At 38.9% G+C, this 27,831-nt stretch overlaps 1 protein-coding gene across 1 annotated transcript; it reads left to right on the forward strand.

The window, feature by feature from the left end:
- Window positions 1-873: 873 nt before the first annotated feature.
- ARG1 (arginase 1) lies at window positions 874-21,853 on the forward strand. The gene is made up of 8 exons (XM_068231570.1): window positions 874-978; window positions 2,761-2,833; window positions 5,880-6,054; window positions 8,744-8,903; window positions 10,972-11,066; window positions 11,910-12,014; window positions 15,430-15,566; window positions 18,857-21,853. The coding sequence occupies exons 1-8, from the start codon at window positions 919-921 to the stop codon at window positions 19,021-19,023; spliced, it is 972 nt and encodes a 323-aa protein (XP_068087671.1). The 5' UTR covers window positions 874-918; the 3' UTR covers window positions 19,024-21,853.
- Window positions 21,854-27,831: the final 5,978 nt, after the last annotated feature.

Consider the following 27,831-nt stretch of genomic DNA (forward strand, 5'->3'; position numbering starts at 1 on the left):
CTAGGACATAATCTGTCATCTTCTGTTTAAAATAACTTTTCAGCACTCAATTGAAAAGGTACCAAACAGTATTTTCTGAGTATTTTCTTGCTTGCTGGTAGCTTAAAGGCATTTTATTAGTGAGGTGTGAAAATATCATCAAAGAGAAAATGTAGGAGAAAAAGTGAATTAAATGAGTGCCAGAGGCCCATATGCAGTTACCGTAACTTTTTCTCCTGAGTTTTATCCTAGGAGATCATTTTTATCTTCTATTTAGAATAACTTTCCAACAAAAGTGCCAAAAAGTAGGTAAACAAGTACTATCAAAATTATTTTAAGTATTTTCTTGCTTACTGATAATTTAAAAGGCATTTTATTGGCAAGTTTGAAGATATCACTAAAGAGAAAACTCAGGAGAAAAAGTTAATTGCATATGGGCCAGTGTGTCTAAAATAAAATACCATAAATAAAATATTTCTGTCATTGATTAAATGAAAATGGTCTTTACTTTCTGGATGCCCCTAGTATATCTCCATTTATACAAGAACACAAGAACAGAATATTGCTAAAAAGACAATATATTTAAAGCTTGCATACCAATTACTTTACAATACATAACTTTTTATATCAGTGACGTGTGACAAATAATTTCTAGTGTAGTGCGGAGCCTAAGTTCTGTTGTAGTGTGGCACATGGTTTCTAGAGTAACATGGAAGGAAGGAAGCGCGTATGGTCCTGTAACAGCCTGATTGTACTGCATCACTAAAAAAAAAACACAGCATTGCAGACGCTGATGCTTTCTAAAGAAAAGTTGCATAACTTCTCTTTCTGGGAGGTGTTACGCCTCTTTACATCACAGTTGATGCCTGATAGACAGGTACAAAAGGAGCTGGGACAAGCCACAGAGAGCAGACCAGCAAACAAGAGCAGACAGGCACAATGACTGAGAGGACCAGGAGAGCAGTGGGAATAATTGGAGCACCCTTCTCTAAAGGGCAGGTGAGATTCTTCCCATAACAGTTCATAGTACTGTAGAAAACTAGAGTTCTGTATTATACATTTTTTTGTAGAGAACGAATGTATAGTTTGTCTATTTATTTGTCAGATCATACAACCTTAACTCTTGGCAGACACTGTTAATTTAGGAATAATTCTAGTGTGTAACAGTAAATAATAAAAGCTGATGAGTTCATAAATGTATACAGCATTATTTATTTATTGTGCTGAATATTGCTTTGTATCTATTTATATCAATTATGACCTGAGGGCTGATTTACTAAGAGGTGGACAGAAAATGTTGGAGTACATGCAGACTAGTGGAAATAGTAGTTATGCATTGCAGAACAACCAATCAGATAAGTTGTTAATTTAGCACCTGACCCTAACTTGTTGCCTTGGGAAATTTCCTCTCTTTTGCATTAGTTTTCTTTGCACCTGTCTCGATAAATCAGTTCTGAGAGTAAGGCAGAGATCACATTTGTGTCTGTGGGGACCACAAATAATTCCCCGCAAGTGTTTTATTGTGTTTTATGTGCGTTTTTAACACATTTTTTTGTTATTTTTTTTACAGTAGCCATTGATTTAAGTTAGGGCTGGTTCACACGGGTGTCTGCCCGGCTTTCTGAGGCGTTGCGGTCGAGCTTCCAGTGGCTTTCCCTGGCGTTCAGTTGCAGTCAGGACCGTTAACCGTCCCAGGACGCTACATGTATTGTCCAGGGTCGCCTCTAACGCCAGGGAAAATCGGGATCTGAACGCCACGTTCGCGCAAACGCTGGTAAAAGCCCATTTACAAACGCTCCCCTTCACTTGAATGGGAGCATTTAACGCCGAGTCCCGAACGCCGGCGGTAAACGCGGGGCAGACACCGGTGTGAACCAGCCCTAAGGAATCACATGCTTTTGTGCGGAAAAGTAGTGCAGGTTGTAGGTTTTTTTTCAATGCTATGGAAAATCGCAGATGCCTCCTGAAAACGCAGCAGCCCCATAGAAAATAATTACATGTCTACACAACCTTGAAATGCTCAAGTGTGATCCCAGCCTTATTCTATCAAATCAGGAGCCAATAAAATCAGAGCAAGTCAGAACATTTTTCTTCACTCAATAAACAAAAGCATTTACTTTGGTACCTTTCCTAAATTACTCAGTTTCCCACCATCTACTGTGTTATCCTTTCATCTTAACTTCTGACTTCCTTGTAACCAAAGGAAACACACATCAGATGTACCTGTGAGCAATGCCTTTTACCAAAATCTTTCTGGTGGGGGGGGGGGGGGGGGGGTCAGGAAATTCCCTAGTAATGAATCAGACGTACATTCAAGTGACTGCACCAATCCACTTGCTGAGGTTCCTGTTAGAGAAGTGTTATCTGCACAGTAACCACAAAGATGATATGACCTTGAGGCACCTGCAAACAGTGACAGTGCCTCTTATTACAAAATCTGACTGTTGGATCTACTTTTGACTTTAGAATATACTAAGCACATCCTCCTAATGTTATGAGTTCCCTGATGTAAAATCCAATGAAAGATAAAAAGAAATATTGGATAGTAGGGCATCAGATTTAATTTGAATTGTATTTATTTGCTGCTTTTTTTTTTTATAGAGAATTCACATATACATTCTTCTAGGGTTTGATGTCTTGCATTTTAAGCTTTAAATAATATTGTTGATATATTATTTTGATGTTAAAATAATAATAATAATAATAAGCTACGAAAACAAGCATGACAAATTTGTTGATGGGTAAAATGTAATCCTCGTTTCATCTGCTTTTTTTTGCCAGCCAAGAGGAGGTGTGGAAGAAGGTCCAATACACATTCGAAGAGCAGGGTTACTGGAAAAACTTGAAGACCTTGGTAAGCAATCCAGAAAACTATTTAAGGCACAGTTATGTCTGGTACACACCATGTAATTTCCCATCAGCTAGATGGGTCGATAAATCATTTCTGCAATCCAACGTATCAGCACACCACTTTAAGTTCAATCATGCTCTTTTATTGAGCCATGTATGTCCACAAAGGTAGTTAAGCCGACAATTGTTTTGGGGGCCACACAGGGTCCCCCTTTATCAAGGCGTGTGGTTACCACTTACGGTAACCACACGCCTTGATAAAGGGGGACCCTTCGTATTAAAACAAAACAAAGAAAGTATTTGGCTTGAGGAATGCCCTATAAACTATATGAAAGGAACACAATTATGCAATGAGTAAAAGTTTATCTCGGAGCCACTTTAAGTCAGTTAGGCAGATTATATTCAAGTATCATCTTGTTAAAATTCTAATTTTTACACTCAATGGTCCATATGCAATTCACCTTTTCTACTGAGTTTTCTCCTAAGTGATATTTTCACACCTTGACAATAAAATACATTTTAAACCACCACCAAGCAAGAACATATTCAGAATAGTTTAGACAGTTCTTTATTCTCCACCTTTTGGTACTTCTTCAATTGCAAAGTGCTGAAAAGTTATTTTAAAAAGAAGTTAAAAAATGATCTCCTAGGAGAAAACTTGGGTGAAAAAGTTAATAGAATGAGGGCCAATATCCCTCATGTTTTTGCTTCCAATATATATGACTCATAAATATGACCTAATTGCTCAGCGGAACTCTTATGACATTAATATTCACAGACAATACCAGCCTTACCACATTGCCTGTAGTAAGGAATTTCCATTGACTCAAACTCACGGATATAACTCATAAATCCTTTGTCACATATGGTGCCTTAGAATACGTGCAAATCGTGTTTTCTTTCTTTTTTTTTTTTTTACATCTACTGTATTGTGAAAGTTCCCTAGTTTAAAATATTATGTGAAAGACAGATTGGCATGAGTTTTATTATTTGAATTATTTGGTTTTGTAAACTGCTCACTCAAAGTAATTTTATAAAGATGATTTATTTGAACAAAAACAGCATATATTTACTTCAGTTGTGATTGTCATAAAGATTGTGGTAACCCTGATAAAAATCTTAACATATTTAAACAGCAGTCTATAAGAACAGAATTAAAAAAGCAATATCTAACCACAACCAAATAAGGCAGCTTTCAAATCTCATTGTATATAAGCTGATGAAGTATACTCTATCACTAAGTGTCACTACATATTACATACCAGTGTTATTATTGTTATATAAATCTGAGCTTAGCACATCCTATGAAGCACACAAAGTTATGAAATCACTAATATGATTGCTATGAACATATTACACCATTTTGAGTGGTTGCTCTGGGTTACATTACTTTGCATATCGTCATTTCACTTTACTTAGCCACAGATTGTAACCATTAATATATTTGAAATATTTATACAACTGTTGAATCAAGCTTACTAATTTGTTATCTTTTTAAAATGAGTAATAAAGCATTTTTCATGTTTCAAAATCTGACAGAACCGACAGGTTTTGGACTAATCCATCTCCTCATGGGGGATTCTCAGGGTTTTCTTTGTTTTCAACAGCATTTCCTGAACGGCAGTTGCTAAGTCTAACTGACAAAATAGTGTGCAAGGGAGTAGGGAGGCTGGCTGGTATCTTACTATTTTGGCAGTTAAACTGCCATTTAGGAAATGCTCTTGAAAACAATCGAAAAACCCTGAGAATCCCCCATGAGGAGATGGACTAGTCCAAACCTGTCGATTCTGTCAGATTTTAACAGCTTACTTTCATTTTTCGCTGAAGTGTTCCTTTAAATCTATTACCATTCACTGATCTGTAAAACAAATAACACTGACATATTATTATTGATAATATTTTTAGATTTCTCAGGCAGTTTGTCTCTTGGAGTTCTCATCTCTAAACATTATTTTGTGCCAAACTTCGGCTGAGAATGTTTGTCAGTAGAGCTCAGTGAACTGATTGGCCCAGCGGTATTTGCAGTAGATAATATCAGCCTGCAGTGAGCAGATGTCTGCTGTAGACTTCTAGACATTTTGACAAAGCAGTCTGATCAGTTGCAAGGTCACAAAGCATATTATAGAATATTCATAAGCTCATGACAAGCTGTGGGTCTGGTACAGCAAGTGTATTACATAAAGGGCAATATTCTATTAATTTTCTTCTGCGTTATCTGCAAGGAGGTCATTTTTTCATCTCAGCAATTAGCAATTGAAAAACTACAAAAAAGTAGGTAAAAAGGTAATATCAAACATATTTTGAGTAATTTATTTCTTGGTGGGAGCTGTAAAAGTATTTAATTGATAAGGTTTGAAAATATCTCCTTGGAGAAAACTCAAGAGAAAACGTAATAGGATATGTCACCAGGGCCCATATGCAATTGATTTTTACTCCTTCATTTTTTCCAAGTTGATGTTTTCACAACTTGCCATAAAATGCTTTTTTAACCAACTTTTGGGTAGTTTTAAAAAGCTGAAAATTTAGTTTAAAGAAAAGATGAAAACTATCTCCTAGGAGATAACTGAAAAAGTGAATTGCATATGGCCCCAAGAGTCGTATGAATTCCATGCTGTCATCTTAGTATTAGTGTCAATTAATGGAGTGGTCACAGGGTTAGAAGGCGAGAGCAAAGTATTATGAAGTAGTAAAAGACTCTACTACTCTACTAGTTCACAACACTAGATAAGCTTTTTATAAGAAGTTCAAAATAACTCTTATGCACTTGCACTTTTTTAATTATTTACCTTTATAATGGTTAAATTCCTACTTCACTTTCGGTTAGCTGCATTTTTCAAAAAATTGCCAAAAAGTTTACACTTAAATCAGAAAATAAACTGATTCAATAAACTGATTCACTTTAGCTTTAAGCCTGGTATAGTACCAAAGCATGCTGGCATCACAAGGGGCTGTGTGTAAACCCAAGACAATAAAGCAAGAAATAAAGCCGCTTGAATCTTGTGTTTACATTATATTCACATTCACAATGCTACTATTATCATTTCCTGCAGAATATGATGTGAAAGACTATGGTGACCTCCATTTTGCGGATGTGCCCCGTGATGAACCATTCCAGAATGTGAAGAATCCACGCACAGTTGGGCAAGCTACTGAGAAACTGGCCAATGTTGTGTCAGAAGTCAAAAGATCTGGAAGAGTATGTCTAACACTTGGCGGAGATCACAGGTGAATAATGTGTTTGGTTTGCAAAACAAAAGACATAAGAATGCTCAAACAATCATGGTACATGGTGTAGTGGTTTATAGTTAAAGAGAAACTGTAACCAATAATTGAACTTCATCCCAATCAATAGCTGATAGCCTCTTTCCCATGAGAAATCTTTTCCTTTTCACAAATGGATCATCAGGAGGTTCTGTATGGCTGATATTGTGGTGAAATCCCTCCCACAGTGTGATGTCAGGACCATGGTTATGATATCACACTGTGGGAGCCTTGTTGCATTGTGGGAAATAACAGCTGTTTCAAACTGCCAAAAAAGCAAGCAGCATCTCCTTCCATTGACATCACCTGCCAGCAGTTAAAATATCATCATGTGATTAATGTCAGAACGTAAATCAGGGAGAGGAAAGATTTTACAATGGGCAAACACTGACTAAATCATTTATACATAACTATTGTAAAAATGAGGCACTTTTTTGTTACATTATTTTTACTGGAGTTCCTCTTTAAGTTCAGGCAAAGCATCTAGATGCATTTTAAAACAACATTATGTAAAATTAGCTATTCTCAAGGCAGTGTTTGTAACATTTAGACTGCCAGCTATTTTTTACAAAAGCTACAGTATATGCCAGTGCCAGCTACGTTAGTCTTGCCTAAATCTACATTTACCATTGTCTACATTAGTAAGTAGGGATGTCACTGAGGTGCAATCTGAGATGATAGAAAATTTAGCTAATTATTATGCTACAGAATTACACTAATTCTTATGAAAATCTATTGTAAAATGGACTATACAATCTTGCAGTAAAAACATTTCACTGGTCCATATTCAAGCTGTAATATTTGCATAATTCTGCATCGTCTTAGAGTTATTTGCATATTTCAAGTAAAGTACAAAGTTGGCAATAAGCCAAAACTTTTTTTTACTAAATGCCTTTTAGATGTCTATGGCACAGGAATATTGGGACATAAAAATACCTATAGACATCTGCTGCAGGTAGAAATGGATTAAGATGCAATGGGGCAAGACAGCAGTTTTTGTCCACCGCTGATGGTTACCTGGCTTTTTTAGTAAGATTTGGTGAGGGCTAGCATCCACTAGGCCCCTAGAACCTCTCCATGCCCTAGGCAATTGCCTAGGTGTGCCTTGTGGATGATATAGCTCTGGCTGCAGGTGGAATTAGTTTTGTATTAAGAAGCTTTAAGACATCCATGGCATATTGATGCAAACACACAAAACACCTATTAACCTCGGCAGCAGTCTAAGGGTTAAATAAATGTTTTTGGTTTTTTTTTTCAAAATGAAAATATGTCATTTTCCAAAACCTCTTCTCTGCCTTAGTGACCTATAGCTTCATTTTAACCGATGCCTTCTTGTTAGGGCATCTTGTTCCTAGGCTAGTCAGTAGGAATACATGAGTTCAGCTGACATGGCAATCACTCCCCCTTGCATGCTCGTGTTACTAAAGAAGGATTTTTTTTAGACTGACTGGAACTGAAAAAAAATATAGCATTTTTGAATAAAAAAGGAAGTACCAGCTGTACAAATGCCTAGATCCTCATTTCCTTCTCAGTGACCTACAACTGGTGGCATACCAAAACGTGGAAATACTCACTCCTTTTCACTGAAAGTGATTGCTCACTCACCTGAAGCCACGCCCCTCTGCTGAGCAGTAGCCTATCATGGTTGTCTAGCAGGAAGGTATGGCTTCACATGCTCTGCTATGGGAGGGAACAGGGAGCTGCAGGTGGGGTATCTATGAATTGGCACAGCTTGTATTTAAAATTTTTATTTTGCAAAAACTACAACTTTATTACAAAATAACATTGAGCCTAAACTGGCATTTAAAGTAAACCTGAAAGCTGACTCCTGAAGTGAAGGCACTTTTTGTAGCACTGAGGAGAATCACATGACTAGATGATTAGTTTAGAGCCGGGACAAGGTCCTCCAGCACCCAAGGCTGAGACACCAAAGTGCGCCTCTCCATCCCTCCCACCCCAGCCGTCACACACTGATTGCTATTAGACTAAGAGGCACCTCAGGGCCCCCAACCCCTTAATCTCTAGTTATCTGGCTTGCAGTCACTGCTATGTATCCTGTTTTCTTATTTCTCTCTGCTTCAAACACAATAGGGAAATGATAGCTGAGTGAGCTGTGCACCCCCTAATACACTGCACCCTGGGACTGGAGACTCTCTCGCCTCTGCCTCGGCCCGGCCCTGGATTAGTTTATCATTGTTTGGAAATTACATGATGGATTGTTTACTTATCCAAAAATATTTCAGAATCAATAGCATGTACAAAATATGCTCTGATCATGAAAGTAGGTAAAAAGAAATAGTGTCATGAAGGAAATATAGACCCATGAGAAGGTGACTCAGAAGGGTAAAATTACATTCCTGAGCTCAGTCTGCAAACATATTCTTGCCTTAAAATATTTCTGTTGTCAGTTTAGCAACTCAAAATAAAATGCTAATTTTCAGTTATCCATTATCTCAAGAATAGGAATGAATGGGCTGATTTAGGCCCATTCATCAGTCTGCATGTTTGTGAAAAGTCTGCATGTTTGTGAAAACGTTTAATAGTAACATGATGTTCTAGCAGATGCATTTAGTCACTTATGGACTACATATCCCTTATCAATCTGTTGTGACATTGTCTTTGTTTACCCTTCTTCCTGTTTGTGCTGACGCAGCTTGGCAGTTGGGACCATCGCAGGTCATGCCATGGTTGCTTCTGATCTGTGTGTAGTTTGGGTGGATGCCCATGCTGATATCAACACCCCGATGACATCACCAAGTGGCAACCTTCATGGACAACCTGTCTCTTTCTTAATAAAAGAGCTGAAAAACAAGGTACACCAACTTTCAGTACACATTGCTTATTTTGAAAGTCATTTTGTGTGTAAACATTGCTGTAAATATTGTTATGGGAGAACATTTTTCTTAACAAATGGTCACCATGGTGAAACCTTTAAGAACAATGCTGACTGTAATTTATTTGCAATATATAAAGAAAGAGCAAACAACATTGTCAGGAAATACTTAATCAGACTGGTTGCAACAGTAATAGAAACATTTATAAGTAACTTCATTGCATGTGTAAACACAGGCACCTACTTCCTCTAAATAGTTTGTTGTAGTGATGTTTATTATACCTACAAACATTATACCACCTGGAAAACAAAACACATTTGACATGATGAGATGGACCTGTGTATGAACAGTGCTAAGCACACATATAACGTTGCTGTGTTCCTGTTCTTCTTTTCATGAATGAATGAATCAACCCCAAACTGTGCACTCTTGATCCACCAATTCAGATGCTGCCAACACAGTTCCACATATAGACAATGTGCTTTCAACACTAATTTCCCGACAAGCATATAATCAGCCAGACTACTTTAGTGAGACAACCCACCACCACACCTTATGCACTCACCCTTTGGATCTGACCCTCAATTAGATGGGTCTGCAGCGCTTACGGGGTCATCTGGCTGCCCACTGCCTTTAAGTTTTATGTTCTCCGCCACCGACACGTAGATCAAATCACCTCAAAATAAACGTATTCGAGGCCACCATAGCACAAAAATGTAAAACCAGTTTAATAATAAAGAGTGCACACTTACAAACACATCCAGTGAACCAGCATTGAGTTTTAACGGCCTCAACCCCTGTGCGTTTGCTGCTCTGCCGACTTAGATCCCGCTGCTGTCTCATACCAAGTCTCTCCTCAGCCATGCCACTAGTTTCTGCATGCCCTTTAGCTCAACTAGTTTCATTGCTGTAGCAACTCTTCAGTTTGATATCGAATTTGCAACGAAGAAAAGAGATTGCTCGACCCATACAGAGGAGGACACCTTATTTTATTCATTATACTTGAGTGTATAGTATCTAAACGTACTTTTCTCATGCAGAGTGGAAAAGAAAGTATATTTAAAACGTTTATAGCTACCTGTCACATTGCAGGCTGCACTCCCTCTTCTCAGATGGATATCCTCATGTCCATCTCTGTCTACACTCCCAGTAGTCACTTCAGTCAACTTACAGGAACACAAACAGGAGAGGAACCTACACTTGGGCTGCTTCGGGGAGAGTAAAAAACATAAGCAGAAAGAAAAGGCAGCCTGTAACATGACACATGGATATCCGCTACGATACCATGCTTCCCTTAAACACTCTGCGTGGGAGGAGCAGTGTTGAAGAGGAACATGGCTAAACCAGTGGTGTGACCTGGCTATACTTGGGGGGAGGCACAATACTTGGGGGACTTAACAACACTTCTTGTTGAACATGACAATTGTTGTGAGTGGACCATGAAAAGAGTGGAAATGCCTTGTTTTTGCACTGACTTATTGTTTAGTATATGGTACTCTATTTGACAACTTTAAATGGTTAAAAGTCAGGAGGTCAACAAGTATGTATTTTAAAGGATAAGGATCTATATAATAAGACATGGCCCATATGCAATTTACTTTTTCTCCTTAGTTTTCTCCAAGTTCATATTTTCACACCTTGTCAATAAAATCTCTTTTAAACCCCAGCAAGCAAGAACAAATTAATAATTTCGATAGTACTTTTTCCAGTAGTAGTTTTTCAATTGCCAAAATGCTGAAAAGTTATTTTAAAGAGAAGATAAAAAGTTATCACTTAGGAGAAAACTTAGAAGAAAAATTTAATTGCATATGGGCCGACGAGCGATAAGAAAGGTTAGGCAACCCATTAACCACTAAAGCATGGATAGAGAAGGTAGCCTCTGTACTCTTATCATTTCAAGTTTTCTAAAAAATAAAATAAAAAAATAAAAAAAAATATATATATATATATATATATATATATATACACATATACATACATACATACATACATACATACATATCTTATGATCATTCTATTAAAACTGTTTATTCCTCCCCTTTCCTAGATGCCAGACATCCCAGGTTTCTCGTGGGTGAAGCCATGTATCTCTGCTAAAGACATAGTATACATTGGATTAAGAGATGTAGACCCAGGAGAGCAGTAAGTTTATCAGATCATATAACTGTCATTTAGCTTGTTTTTGACTTGGTTTAGTTAAAGGTAAATTCCTGTAGATTAAACTTGTGCAACATTTGGCTTATGGGCCACAACATGGCTAACTGCTAAGCCCCTCAGCTAGTACATTACTCACTGTTGCGTTTGCTGTGTTGATAGTTACTGGGACAGCATCCTCCTGACAAGTGATCACACATGTTACAAGCAGAATAACCACATCCTCTGTCAGAAATGAAGTGACGCACTTCTGACATGACTGTGCCTTTATTCTGCTCTGGGCATTTTCTAGCATGTGTAGACACCAGTATGGGGCATTACTTGTTGTCTCAGCAATAAGCATCATCATCATCATCATGGAGCATGAAAGCAGATTAACTGCAAATGAGGTGAGCGATCTATACCACATTGACTTAGTGGGGGACCAGGAAGGTGAGAAATCAGAACTGAAGGTCACAGGTGGAGATGTGAACAGGTAGAGGGGCACAAGGAGTGATATTAACCGAAATGGAAAGCACAGGTGGGAGGAGTGAGCAGAAATGAGGTACACACAAAGCATGCACAGGTTGAGGGGTACGAGGGCTGGCTGGTATCTTACTATTTTGTCAGTTAAACTGCTGTTCAGGAAATGCTGTTGAAAACAAAGAAAACCCTGAGAATCCCTGATGAGGAGATAAACTGGCCCAAAAACCTGTCGGTTCTGTCAGATTTTAACTGCCTACATTTTCGCGATAGTGGTCCTTTCAACATCTGCAAAATATAAAAAATGGAAGCCAACATAGTCAGTTCATTTTTTTAAACATTATCTAATCAATTCTTCTTTTCTTACAGCTATATACTTAAGAGTCTTGGGATTAGATGCTATTCAATGACAGATGTAGACAGACTGACAATCAAAAAAGTGATGGAAGAAACAATCGAATATTTAGTGGGCAGGTATGTATATCATCTTGAAACATTACTGAAATAAGAAGTAGGTGTTACAGAAATGTTTTCATTCATTATCTTGCTATGAATTCTTGCCAGTTATAAAATGGGCAGATCTCTGTAAAAGGAGCCAAAACGGTCATCCTAAAAGATTCTAAGTCTATCTTTTCAAGTTGCCCCCCCCCCCCCATGCTTATTTTAAGTTTTGTTTCAAGTAAACATTTGCACCTGCAGCATGTTTAAGCTGTTATATTAGCCTACCTGTAACTGTTAAACGTAGTCTGCGACTTGCTTGGGAAAAAAATTACTAGTTTATACATTTCCTCTCCTGATGGATGTGATGTAATGCCTGGCCCACACGATGAGATTTTCTGGCAGATTCACTGCCAGGTCAATTATTTCCAACATGTGCGATCTGATTTCTAGTCGATTTTCCATTAACTATACATCAAAGGTCAGCGCAGGTTTAGAAAGTCATTGTATATAGGGAATGATAAATTCTTCACCACAATACATCAAAGGTAGCTATCCGCCAAACATCAAAACAAGAAAAGGCTTACCATCTCCAAACAACCCACATTATAAGGTTGTAAATGGCTCAGGTCACAGATAGCGTCCAGGGAACATCAGATGTCGTGAAGATCCAGTGGACATCCGTATGGAGGTAAAGTTTCAGGAATTTATATAGGAAAACAAAAAACGGCAATATCTAAGCGTAACCCGTTTATTTAGATAAAATTTATTTAAACGGTAGTAGATATAAAAACAATAACTCACATACGGGGCCCATAAACTGGGAACCCCGGAAGATTAGCGCGCATGTAATGGTCAATGGTAGATCAATAGACAATGGTGCCGCCTGTTACCTTCCCGACCGGTTTCGCAGTCTTGCGTCATCAGGGGAGAAAAAAAAGTGGGCGTGTGTACAGACTGTCGTTCGGGTGATTTTTGGTTTGGCGTGCGGACGATTGTACGACGGGCACGCTCAAATGACCCGTCGTTCGGAAAAATCCGACGTGTGTATGGGCCTTTAGCTACCTAAATCTGCAGAGTGTGGCTTTCATTTGCTAGCATGTCTTAGATTTCCTGGATTAGTCAGGATTTGCATGATAGAAGACTGCTCATCCCCAGTGAATGTGGGGATGTTTATGAAGTTCAGCCAGAATCTTAATGAACCTTAGCTACCATGACTTGCTCATGCTAACTCTCATGAGTTTTATCAGAATGACATTTTTTTTACTGAACTCCTTGATACCGTGTTTGGGTTTTGTTTTTAGAGTAGACCTGGGAGGAAATTGTTAGTTCACTTGGAGACCCTGAGCTATAAGGTCTAAACTACGAAGTGACTTAAATTATGCGTTACAAGCAAGCCAACCTCTTTTTCATATTCTGTTTATTTACAAGACATTAGTCTCACTGTGCTGCAAATGGGATGCCTGTCTGTATGTGGAATTACTCAGAAGCATGAGATTAACATCACCCACGTTCAGACCTTCTGGAGTAAATGTAACACATCAGATTTGGTACATTTCTCTCGGTAAATCAGGTGATGACTGACTCACTGACTTTTCCCCCAAATAACCTACTTACGTGTGTAGCAGCAATTACAGCTGTACTCCAGGCAGAGCTTGTTTTTCACCGGAATGTGAACTCCTCTATTAACTGAGGTCAAGTACGTCAAAATAGGAAGGAAATGGTCAGCAGACTGTAATTTTCCTAGAGAGTTCTACTTCTGCTTTGGTGTCTTAAAGGGAACATAAACTGAGGACATGAATTGTTACTTGTAAAATACCAGTTGCCTGACTCTCTTGCTGATCCTGTGTCTCTTAATACTTTCAGCCACAGCCCCTCAACAAGCATGCAGATCAGGTGCTCTGACTGAAGTCAGACTGGATTAGCTGCATGCTTGTTTCAGGTGTGTGATCCAGCCACTACTGCAGCCAAAGAGATCAGCAGGACTGCCAAGCAACTGGTATTGTTTAAAAGGAAACATCCATATCCCTCTCAGTTAAGGTTCCCATGAAGCTGTGTGTGCAGGCCTGATACACACACCAGGCAAATTTCACTTTAAATCCTATTAGAGCTAATGGTCAGTTTGATATTCAGATCTGACATCAATCGGCTATAGAAGAAAGTTAACATACACATGCATGTGATTTTTCCAATTCTGATCAGACTTATAATTTTTCCGATTGGATATTGATCGAAAATGAATCAAAGGGACATACACATAGAACAACAGCTAGTAATTTGATCAATATTTTCCAATAAGTCCTATTGAGAAAGAGATTGATTTTGAGCTTGGGATAATTCGCTGGCAAACAGTAGGTTGTACATGCTTTTTACCTGATTTTCTTGACCTGAAGTAGGCTACGATATGAAAATTGCATGGTGTGTCAATAGAGTGGTGGGAAAGTTGTGCAGGATCCACCCCCAGAGCCACAGGCATTCAACAGATTCAGTGCTGATACACAATGATGGGCTCCATCTAAAATCAAAACCTTTATTCAATTTTCTTAAAAGAGCTTAGTACATTCATAATGGTGTTTTCTTATAGTGTAAAACTTAAAGTCCATATAGGGACAGTCAGTAATCCAGTGTGCCAGGCTGCTCAGACTCGACATACTGCATTACTGCCTGTGCGTATATGGATGATTTTAAATGTTATGCTATATGAAAACACGTTTATGGAATTATTAAGCTCTGTTAAGAAGATGGAATAAAGAGTTTGATTTTAAATGGTATTATGTATCAGAATGAAGCTGTGTGTGTACGCAACCAAGATTTTTGTCAGCAAAACGTTAGTTCATGAACATTTCTGGTGAAAGTCTAGCATGTTTACAGGTGGTATCTGATGTCAATGGCCTCCTCCTGTGCAATCAGCTAAGCTAGGAAATCCTTGCCCACCGTCTTTTTGCCCCCACAGTGGTCTTACTATTGCTCACCTTTCCCCCTACCCTCTCCATAGAACAGAGAAGGCTGCGCAACTGAAAGCCAACAAGTGGATCTCTACAGTCATCACTCCTAAATTTTAACCAGTTATGATTAGGCATTAACCTTTTTCTAGGTGTGTACATTGCTTTAGAATCTCTATAGCAGAACGATGCTGAGTTAAACAGTGGTCCCGCCAATTAAGCCTACCTGTAACTCATTTAGTTCTGCTGCTTCCGGTCACATGACCACAATTTAAAAATACTGGTAGTTATTTTAGTAATGTTTTCATAAAAAGGCAACATTTTGCACTTTGCTCACTAGAGTGTTTGATGTTATGTTTAGATTTGTGCAAATAGCCTTTAAGAGAGCAGCAACCCCAATGTAAATGCAAGAAAAGCAATTCAGTAACGTGTTCCATTTAGAAGAAAATTATGACCATAACTAACTATTGTGTGTATACAAAATTTTTATAATTTTTCATCTTTTGAAGGAAATCAAGACCCATCCACTTAAGCTTTGATATAGATGGCTTGGACCCTAGTGCAGCGCCTGCTACTGGAACACCTGTCCCTGGAGGGCTTACCTACAGAGAGGGCATGTACATCACAGAACAGCTTTACAATACAGGTAATGCATTGCTCACTTAACACACTGTGGCCCATATGCAATTCACTTCCTAGGTGATAAGTTCAGAGTCTTCACTATGGGGAGGAAGCTCCGGTCTTCACTATGGGGAGGATCGCAGATGACGTCATGACGTCATGCGCAAACCCGATCCTCCCCATACAGAGACCGGAGCTGTGCTGGGAGGCTGCGCAATTGGATCCAGGGGGGATAACGTATAAACGGGAGGATTGTGGGCGATCCAGGGGTGCCGGACACTCTTACTAGCTAGCCTAGTGCTAGCTAGAGGATTTACAGCCATTTGCTACATTTATTTATTTATGGGGGACTCCTGGGGCCACAGAGCGGTATGCCCGACACAGTGTCGGGCATACAGCTAAGGAGGTTAAAATAACTTTTCAGTAGAAAAAGTACTATCAAAATGTTTTTGTGTATTTGCTTGTTTGCTGGTGGTTTTAAAGTAATTTTATTAACAAGGTGTGAAAATATCAACTTGGAGAAAACTAAGTAGCAAAAGTTAATTGCACACAGGCCCGTATTTGCTGTTTGATTACACAAGGTGCATCAGTCACAAATAAAAGATCAGACTGTCAGTTGAGCTGTCTATTAGTTATCAAATTTGATTGTAGAAAATGCAAATACTGATCTTGTTGTAACTTAGAGACACTGAAGCAGAAAAAAATATATGATATAATGAATTCGATGTGTAGTACAGATAATTAATAGAACATTCGTAGCAAAGAAAACAGTCCCATATTTTTATTTTCATTTATATAGTTTTTTTTTTTATAGCATTGCATAATTCTCTAATATTTGCAGTTTACACACTACTCAGCATTCTAAATTATTTTACAGAGCAGTCTAGAGAAGTTTTGAACCCTTCTCTGCAGAGAAAAATATGATATAATGACTGACAGTTGAGATAACAAGCTTCAGAAGACAGAGCTCTCTGCGACTTTGAAAGTCATGGAGCTCAATGGCTCTTTTTGCACAGATAACAACTGGAGTTTCTTAACTCTTCCTGTACTGGAGAAAACATAAGACTTATGTCTCTGCTCCTAATGTTTTATTTCTTAGCTGTACTACACATACAAATCATTATATCATAATTTTTTTCGCTTCAGTGTCTCTTTAAAATCAATTTATTGATAATATTAGTATTACTTTATAAATAGTGAGGCTTTAAAGAGCTGCAATGCTTATATAAGGGTACTTAAAATGGGTCTTAATCAAAAATGCAATTTGCTTGTTATTGATTTTTCTGCCATTTAATAACACTGACACCCCAATTCCCACTTTAAATGCACATTCTGCCCTAAATTGTCTCTCTGAATTCCTCATTAGCATCCCTGTACTAGTCACTTCAGCATGTACTTCCTACAGACAGTACAGTTAGTGATGAGTCCCTTCTTAATTTCAATAATGGGAGTTACATACCTTAAAAAATAGCTAAAATCAGTAATAAGAACTGCATTACTGATCAAAGTCTCATTCTGAGAGTTTTTAACCACACTATGGCCTCAACTCACTAAGCTTTATCAAACACTTTATCAAAAGTTTGATAATTTACCTCATGGGTAAAACCTAATTTTGAATTCACTAAGGTGTTATAGATTTATTGAACATTATATATCGATAAAACATTCGATAAATATATGGGTCCTTTTTTACTTAATGCTTTGGTATGCATTAGTGTGTGTTGATACGCGTTTTTCCATAGCAGTGCATTGTGAAAAAGCTTTCAGTTAAAACGTGTATAGTGGGAACTGAGCCATAGGAAAACATGGACATTACTTTGAAAATCAGTTTTCTTTCAGTTCTTAGAGCAACTGATTAAGTGTCAGGCTGCATTTCCACTTGTGCGGTGCGAATCGCCGCGGTAAAAATTCGCATGCGGATGCGAATTTCGCATGCGGGTCTATGCGAATTTTCATGCAAATTCGCATGGATGACGATGTATGCGAATTTAACCATGGCAGTGCTGGTGTGCTTTTCCATTGTTTCTATGCGAATTCGCATGAAAATTTGCATACCCAAACCCCATGCGAATTTCCTATTAAATACATTGGCCTCAATTTACGGAGCATTATCAAACGTTTATCAAACACTTTATCAAACGTTTGATAATTTACCTCATGGGTGAAATCTCATTTTGAATTCACTAAGGTGTTCTATATTTGTTGAACGTTTTATCGGTAAAACATTCGATAAATATATAACACCTTAGTGAATTTAAAATGAGATTTTACCCATGAGGTAAATTATCAAACGTTTGATAAAGTGTTTGATAAACGTTTGATAATGCTCCGTGAATTGAGGCCATTGTATGCGATTCGCATAGCGGTATGCGGTATGCGAATTCTGATGGCTCTGCCATGCAAATTTTTTCTGCACAGAAAAACGCAAAGGAATCCTGACAAGTGGAAACAATCCAATTCACTTGTATTGCTATGCGAATTTGCATGCGAAAAACGCATGTGAATTCGCGATAGTGGAAATGAGCCCTCAAAGCGCCCTACAAGTTAACTAACATTTTAATGGAGACATTTTTAAAAGTACTTTTTCACAAGAACAGTTAGAGTAGGAGCAGCCATATTTCCTGGATGCCTGAGAGGACTGGCTTTAGCAGTGCCTCATTGCTCATGGGCCCCTATTCAATTACCTTTTCTCTCCAGTCTTCTCCGACGAGGTAATTTTTCACCTCACCTACAAAATAACTTTTCAGCATCTAAAAAAATAAAAGAAAATAAAAAATACTACTAAGGAGGTTAAAAAAAGAAAAGAAAAAGAAAGTACTAGCAAATTTATTTTGAGCCTTTTTCTGTTTGCTGGTGGTTTCAAAGTTATTTTATTGATATGGTGTGTAAATATCTCATATGAGGAAAATCAGAATAGGGGCCAAGCTGTGGTGTAGTTTAAGGGTGTGCACACACCTCCAATTTTGATTAGCAAATTTTACCACTTCAATGTGGTAAGAGTGCAATCGGATTTTCAATACAGTACAATAAACAGATTGTGTAGGTAAGCTCTCAATCTACATAGAAGTGGTAAAATTGGCCAATCTAAGTTGGATGTGTATAGAGTCAGACACCCTTTTTTATGTAAAGACAACAGATTTAGGATACGATTTGGAAGAATCTTTATATTTATTTTTTTCAGTCAACTTTTATTATTTAAAATATGTGTAATTTTAATTTATAAGTATTATTTTAACCTATATGATTTATAATTTGAAAATATTACAGTATATTCTAATAGATGGCAGTAAAGCTAATATTTTTTTCCTTGCTCAGGTTTACTTTCTGCAGTGGATATGATGGAGGTGAACCCCTCGCGTGGAGAATCAGAGAGAGATATCCAGCTGACTGTGAACACGGCTCTCAACATGACCTTATCCTGCTTTGGGAAGGCACGGGAAGGCTTCCATGCTTCTTCCCTGCGTATTCCTGACATTTCCTAACTGCTGACGCATAATATGCATACCCACTTAGCACTTTGCAAAACCAAACCAAACACTATACATGTCTTTTTTAGAAGATGACTGATCAATTAAATGCTGCACTGTAAGGTCAAGGCCCTGCCCCTTCCCTTTCTCATCTTATATACACACACACATCAGACTTTCATCACAAGAGACAATCATTCATGGACATCTTAGGTGAATCACCGCAGGTATCCTTTAAGATGTCATGTAGTAATCCCTAAAAGACCAAAATAAACGATAATGATTATTTTGGTGCTTGTTCTCCACTTACCTTCCCCCCTTTCCTCCCCATAGAGCAGAAAAGGCTTCTTGATTTTTAGCCAAGCAGCGTTTTGTGTTCAGTGGACAATACTAAAACAGTTGCCTGAAATGATCACTAATGATCAGGGCCAGATTTACCATAAGGCATTGTAGGCATGTACCTACAGGCACCTGATGATGGAAAGATGTCTCACTCTGCTCTTCGAGTGCATTCCTCCCTCTTCACCAATGCAACTTAATACTGAGGGTACCTCTGGCTACCTATTACTGAGAGGCACCTATAGCTACCTAGGACAGGCAAGGGAAGTACGAGAGAAGTGACAGCTGGGACAGCCAGCACACTTATGGTGCAGCTGAGGGAGGTTTGTAGGCTCATGGAGGGTGGAGTCTAGGGTGCCATTACATCTGTGCTTATAGGCTGTTGTGACATAGATCCAGGCCTGCTAATGATCCTTTTATTTCAGGAGGCAGTTATTCAGAATCCGCTCACTGTTTGCAGTGGCTATTCAGCAGATCTATAGATTTTCCAGACGCTGAGCAGACCTCAAATTTCCCTGGCACTAGAATGTGCTTTGAAAGATTAGTCTGCCCCTGTAATGGCTTTGGGCTACACCCTATTAAATAGTGCTCTCGAGTTTTCCCTAATGCTAGGTACATACCATACAATTTTCTGGCAGATTTACCTGCTAGATCGATCACTTCCAACATGTCCGATCTGAATTTTGATCGATTTTTGTAATTTTCCGATCACTTTTTCAATCTTTTTTTCTGATTGATTTTCGTTCAGTTCTATGAAAATCGATTAAATAATGATTGAAAAAATTATGAAAAAATGATCGGAAAATCGAAAAAAACGATTGAAATTCAGATCGGACATGTTGGAAATAATCGATCTGACACGTGTATCTGTCAAAAAATTGTATGGTGTGTACCTAGCATAAGTTGATATTTTGAAGCCTTATCAATAAAATACATTTAAAGCTACCATCAAGGCAGACATTAATCCCAATGACTTTGATATTGCCTTTTACCCCTACTTCTTCAGTTGCTAAGTACTGAAATATTAAGTTTTAGAGGATGAAGAAATTATCTCCTTGGAAAAAACTCAGGAGAAAAGTTATGAGCCTTTAGCACGTATCCAGTTATCTTTTCTTCTGAGTTTTCTATTAGATTATTTTAAAAATAACTTTCCAGCACTCAGCAATTAAAGTAGTACCAAAATAAGATAAAAAAGTAACTTATGTTACATTTAAAGTAAAAGTAACTTATGTTGAGCAATGCCTGGCTTGGTGGGTATATTTATTGGTAAGGTTTAAAAATATCTCCTTGGTAACAAAAAGTTAACAGGATATGGGCGCCTTTTTGCCATGGAAAGACAAAACATTAGAGGGCCTTTCTCAGTATTGGCAGCTATGTAGACCATGTTAAGCAGTTTTTTTTTCAGTCAGAACCCATCCATACTCTTGTCTTCACAGCTTAAAGTCAAACTTGCACACACCCAGCCTATTGTCCCTGGGGCAGTCAGTCAAACATTTCAGGAGATGTTCAAAAGCTGACAGGACAGTTAAGTAATATTAAAAATTTCTGCAACTATTAACTTCTGAAGGACAAAACAAATGTAAACAAAAAGGTATCAATTTCAAATATTCATCAGCCATGTTATATACCATGACGCGTCAGAGCTCTTCTTTCGTTGATCATTTCTCAAGTTTTTTTTTTCTGTAACAAGCCCCAGCCTACTTGTTTAATATTAGTCAAAAATGTAAACTCAAATAAGGTACGGAATACAATTTCAAATAATATTTAAGTTATTTTAACGTCATATTATTTTTAAGTGCAAGCACTTTATAATGCAAAGCCTGTTCTCTGAAGGACCTATGTATAAAAATGCCAGAAAAATAGCATTACTCAAGCAGAAATGGCACCATTTTTCTTTTTTCTATATTTATAAAAGTGGAGATCAGTGTAAAACACTATCGCTTTTTTGTTTGTTTGACCATTTTACTGTGGCAATTAATATACTAATCTTAAAGGGTCGGTCTGATTTTTTTTTTAAAAAGACAAAGGTGGCCATACATCTAGCAATTTGGCTATGTGATTGACCATTTAATTCGATAATTTTATAGAATCGAATGTGTTCCAGTTCAATTGAGCAGGATGGAAGATATCAGTCAACCACACAGGTATTCGTTTCTGTTCACATATCATAGGATCGACACTGAATCGATTTTTGCATTCAGAGCAAGAAGGGACATCAGTCAGATCAATTAGTGAAGGTGAATCACATAGAATATTGCTTTTAGTGTGTGGGACACACTAAACTCGACTTTCCATCAACCACAATGAAGTTGCTCACTCAATAAAGTTGATCGTTTAGCCAGTTGAAGCAAAATTGCTAGATGTATGGCTACCCTAAGAAGTGGTTGTCTGTAATCATATCATGACTTCTTTATAATTAGGTCTCAGAGATTTCCTTGTCAAACTATTTGCTATTTTGTTGTACATTTAATAATAATTATACAAATAAAACAGATTTTCAATGATAGCGCTTCTGATTTGTATTTTGTAAGTTTTTTCAAAATAAACTAGAATTATAAATGTTGTCATTGAAGTTTACTAATTATAATGTTGATCCTCTGGCTGTAATACAAACATACAGATCAAGTGTGCAAACCTTTTTGATCTACATACTTGTTTCATCAGGCGATTTTAAAGGGTCAATTTATAAAGAACCAATAAATACTGTATTATTATTTATTAGTATAGCACCAGCATCTTCTGTGGTGTTTTATGCCTTACCTCCCATACATTACACATCAGTGAATGTCAAAAAGAAACTTTAATGGAGAATGAGAAGTAACAGAGGCGCCAATTTAGAGTAAAATATTTAAAAACAATTTAAAAGGAGGGGGGTTGGTGGTTGCCACCCTCAAGTATAAAGTGACCAGCCAATGAGTCTTATATGAGTAGACAATATAATTTATTTTAAAAATCTCCAGGCAAGCAACGCGTTTCACGGGTCAACAGCCCGCTTCATCAGGCAATCAATTTTGGAGATATACTGAGGAAACAAAAAGTTTATCTCTTTGTTTCCTCAGTATATCTCCAAAATTGATTGCCTGATGAAGCGGGCTGTTGACCCGTGAAACGCGTTGCTTGCCTGGAGATTTTTAAAATAAATTATATTGTCTACTCATATAAGACTCATTGGCTGGTCACTTTATACTTGAGGGTGGCAACCACCAACCCCCCTCCTTTTAAATTGTTTTTAAATATTTTACTCTAAATTGGCGCCTCTGTTACTTCTCATTCTCCATTGATCTAGTCCACCCTTGGTGGAGGGGGGTATCCCCGTTTCCTGTCTACAGAGAGCGACTTCTTATACCTGAGTGGGGTCAGGTCATAATTCTCCCCACCTGCATCTCCAGTGGTTGCCTCAGTGGTAACCCAGACTTGTGAGTATATTACTCGTTGTTGTTTTGTCTTGTTTCAATTACCAAGACGTACTGCACTATATTGGGCTCTCGGTTTCATATCTTTACATTTCTTCAAAAAGAAACTTTAGCCTAGTTATAACAAACTAAATATTTTCTTGCGAAGCAGGGCACCTCTGCAAAGTGAAGCAATGTTCTGTGACCCCTAACTGGCTGATGTCAGTCACGATTTTGAAAATGTCATGTGACTTAGCAGACAGTGGTTGACCAAGGTTGGCTCTCGAAGTAGGAGGGGGCAGCAATTACTGAGCAGATCTGTCACATGAGGGACCTACGGTAGTCCTGATCCCAGTGGTTGAAAGTAATTGAAATTGTGTATGTAGTTTTATTCCATCACCATATAATATTATCAATTCCTCAGGCAACAGCATGGACCGAGGTTATACAGATGCTTAGTTAGCCTTGAGGCGATGCATTCTGTTGCTATGTGGCTGTGGGGTGGCAGTTGGTGTTAGGGGGAGGACTGACTGCATGCACAAAGCAGGCAGGGTGAGTGGATAGAACAATGAGGTTGCAAACCGCTGTACACATGCTTGGCTATGATTCTTGGCTAAGGTGGCCCACGATCAATCGCCTTGGCCAAGAACCATGTAGCATGTGTACAAGGCTTTAGACATGACACTTTGAATGGCTGAAATATCTGATGTCAGCATGATCTTCGTTTATCAGATTGAAAAATTGTGTATGGAGACGTGATTTCTTTAATGGATTATTTTTGAACTTGATTCACTGCTACATCAGCACACTGTTGGCATAGTGTATCATATGAAACGGGACCATAGACAAGTGGCATAGCTAAGGATCTGCTCCTGTGTGATTTTTACATCGGGCCCCTTCGGCTTTCTATATGTCACATTTGATATTGAGTACCAAAAGCTGCCAAGGACAGGTGCAAGCAGGTGAGAACAGGTTGTTAACAATTACCACTACTGAAAGCACATACAGAGGTGATTATAACCAGCATGGCACCAATAAAGAGCTAATGGAATGGTTGAAGAAGGGCCCCTAATGAGCGCCGCTGGTGGAAGAGCTCTGGTGTAGTCTCAACCTCTGCATCCCCTATTGCTACACCACTGCTACTGACCCTGATTCAGCATACACTGTCCTGCAGGATGTAGTCACCAGTCTGCAGATGGTAGGATAGCTGAAGGTATTTATTAACTGGTCATTTGCAAACTCCAGCATCTAAACTTTGACCACCTGTAGCCTCCTACCCTAAGGACCCGTTTCCACTACATCCAAATTTGAATTTCTGCATCAAAACTGAAACCAATGCATGTCAATGGAGTAGTTTTCTTTGGATGTTAAAGGGGAACTGAAGAGATAGGTATATGGAGGCTGTCATGTGTATTTCCTTTTAGACAATACCAGTTGCCTGGCAGCCCTACTGATCCTCTGCCTCTAATACTATTAGCCATAGCCCCTGAACAAGCATGCAGCAGATCAGGTGTTTCAGTGGTTCAGACTTATAAGTCTGATCTGACAAGACTAGCTGCATGCTTGTTTCTGGTTTTAATCAGATACTACTGCAGAGAAATAGACCAGCAGGGCTGCCAGGCAACTGGTATTGATTAAAAGGAAATAAACATGACAGCCTCCATATACCTCTCTCTTCAGTTCCCCTTTAATTTTTGGAAGTGATGCGATGCAAAGAAACTATGGCTTGCATGCTGCAGATTTATGGACCATACATCATATTCTTATGTAATGATTGTTAGCCGCATAAGAATATTCACATTAAGATTCGAATATGGGAAAAACATATGCAAAATATAATATCCTAGTGGAAATAGACCCTACACTACCCACTAACCACTCTTAAAGTGAACCTGAGGTGATTGTGATATGGAGGCTGCCATATCAGCCTAATAAACAATACCAGTTGCCTAGCAGCCCTGCTGATCTTCTGGCATCAGTAGTGTTTGAGTCACAAGCCTGAAACAAGCATGTGGCTAATTCAGTCAGACTTGAGTCAGAGCACCTGATCTGTAGGCGTATTCAAAGTCTATGACTAAAAGACACAGGAGCAAAGGGATAGTCAGTCAACTTGCATTGTTAAAAGGAATAAAGCCTTCATATCACTCTCACATCACATTCCCTTTAACCTCCTTGCCGGTCTAATTCTCGCAAGGAGGCAGCGCAGAACTTTGTTTTAATTTTTTTTTTTTAAATCATGTAGCGAGCCCAGGGCTCGATACATGATAGCCGCTGAGCGACAGCACCCCCCCCCCCACTCCGATCGCCTTTGGCGATCAGAGTAAGCAGGAAATCCCGTTCAGAACGGGATTTCCTGCAGGGCTTCGCCGGTCGCCATGGCGACGGGGCGGGATGACGTCACAGGGAATACCGATCCACCCCTTAGTGCTGCCTGGCACTGATTGGCCAGGCTGCGCAGGGGTCTGGGGCGGGGGGGGGGCATCTCGGCGCGGCGGGTAGTGGCGAATCCCGTTCAGAACGGGATTTCCTGCAGGGCTTCGCCGGTCGCCATGGCGACGGGGCGGGATGACGTCACAGGGAATACCGATCCACCCCTTAGTGCTGCCTGGCACTGATTGGCCAGGCTGCGCAGGGGTCTGGGGCGGGGGGGGGCATCTCGGCGCGGCGGGTAGTGGCGAATCGGCGGGTAGCGGCGGCGATCGAATGTTACAAGCAGCTAGCAAAGTGCTAGCTGCATGTAACAAAAAAAAATTATGCAAATTGGCCCAGCGGTGCCTGAGAAATCCTCCTGCGCAGGTTACCCCGAGCTGAGCTCGGGATAACCGGCAAGGAGGTTAAAGGACATCCGAGGTGACACGTGACATGATGAGATAGACTTGTGTATGTACAGTGCCAAGCACACAAATTGCTATGCTGGGTTCCTTTTTTTCTTTCTCCAGCTGAAAGAGTTAAAAATCAGGTGTGCCGTCACAAAAGCCTCTCTATATGTTATTAAACATTGTTTATATTTTTTCTACATTAGTATATTCCAGTTCCCTTGCTAGATTTAGCTAGTTAGGTTATCCCAACTGTCACTCCCTGCTCAGCAGCTACTTTCTAGATCATTCTGTTATAGATTGGAGTCAGTTGGTGAGGTAATCCTGTATGTACCTTGCAATCGCATCGTCTTTTTACATATGAAAAAGCTCTGAAAAACATTCCTGTATGCTTTAAATGCAAGTAAAGGTACGTTGGATTACATTTGGAGTGTTATTTCATTGAGTTGACCTGCCTGTGGAGGTTTCTGAATCAGTGTGGAGTAATATTGCTATACAGATTGGGTCTTCTGGAGTGTGCCTCACACAAAGGGAATCAAAACAGATGCAAGTGACAGTTTCTGTTTGGGTCGGGACAGACTACAGTGTAACCCTCACTAATGAGGAACTGCAGCCAATAAACACTTTCCTGGCTGTAAATGGCTTCTGAGAGCAGAAAAAAGATAAAAAAGGGTCAATAGTTCATAGATTTTAGCTTTGCCATACTTCAATGAATGTGTCATTGAGAAGAGGCAATGAAACTGTAAAAACTTAAAAAGTAGATTTAAATATAAAAGACAACTGTGGGATAATTAAAAAAAAGTCATTTTTAGAATAAGCAGAATGGATACAATTGTTTATCTCATTATTTATTTTCACCTCGGATGTCCTTTAAAGAAAAAAAAAATCATGAAAATGTTATTTTAGCTTGCTTACAGTTTTTGAGGACCATCAAAACAATGCCATTCCACAGTGCCCCAAACAGAAATGATTGTCAAAGTTTGCTGTCAGTTACTGCATTAGTTCAAGTGTTTAAAATGAAAAACAACAACAGTTACTTGTGCTGTAAGGTAAGGGTGTCAGGGAAATATGTACTCCAAACAGAATTGGCATGGTTGCAATTTGAGCTTACTTTTGAAAATTCTAAAGTGACCGTCAATAGAAATGTAAACTTAATCTAATAATATTTAATGACTAAAAGATCTGCACCAATCTACAGTCTGTTTATCCTTCACGTCCAAAGTCTAATGATAAACCTGATCCATATAAATCTAGGCAGGCAGACAGACATCTGAAATAAGAATTATAGCAAACAGACAGGATAACAGGCTGCAGCTTTTCTGCTGTCTCCTGTCTTCTAAACACTGTGAAAAGAGATTCAATTTGATTCAAGAAGGCAGAGAACAGGGTAGGGAGGGGTAGATGTGGGGGAACCAGTTTGAAGGGGAGGACCCAATGCTGAGAGTGTACTTTAGCAAGGCTTCTGCGTGAGAAGAAAGAAAGAAATTCTACGATAGTTATAAATGTGGGACTGTTCTATCCACTACGATATACCAGATTGTAAACTATTTGTTCATCTAACTGTACACAGTGCGTAGACTACATACATGTATTGCCATTCAAACCTTTTTTTGGCTGGAGGTGCTCTTTAAAGGACAACTTTAATTAGAGGGTAACGAAAGCTGCGATATTAACTACTCAGATGCATTTTAAATCTGTAAGGGCTGGTTCACACTGGCTGGTTTTCTAAGCGCTCGTGATTTTAGTAGCTCTTGCTAGCTCTGTGCAGTAGTGCCGGACTTCGGCAACCCGGAAGAGGCTTCCGGAGGGGCATTTAGGTAAAACACGGGGACAGAGAGGAGAACGGGGGTATCGGTAGGCACCAGGATAGATGAAAGTATACTGTATGCGTTCTCCCCCCATCTCTCTAGGTTGATTTGCATCTAGCATCCTTTAAAGGGGAGCTGAAGAGAGAGGTATATGGAGGCTGCCATGTTTATTTCCTTTTAAGCAATACCAGTTGCCTGGCAGCCCTGCTGATCCTCTTCCTCTAATACTATTAGCCATAGCCCCTGAACAAGCATGCAGCAGATCAGGTGTTTCAGTGGTTCAGACTTATAAGTCTGATCTGACAAGACTAGCTGCATGCTTGTTTCTGGTGTTATTCAGATACTGCAGAGAAATAGACCAGTAGGGCTGCCAGGCAACTGGTATTGATTAAAAGGAAATAAATATGGCAGCCTCCGTATACCTCTTACTTCAGTTCCCCTTTAAGACCAATCTAAGGCAGGTTTGTA

The sequence above is a fragment of the Hyperolius riggenbachi genome, chromosome 4 (assembly GCF_040937935.1).
Source record: "Hyperolius riggenbachi isolate aHypRig1 chromosome 4, aHypRig1.pri, whole genome shotgun sequence".
NCBI classification, from domain to species: Eukaryota; Metazoa; Chordata; class Amphibia; order Anura; family Hyperoliidae; genus Hyperolius; species Hyperolius riggenbachi.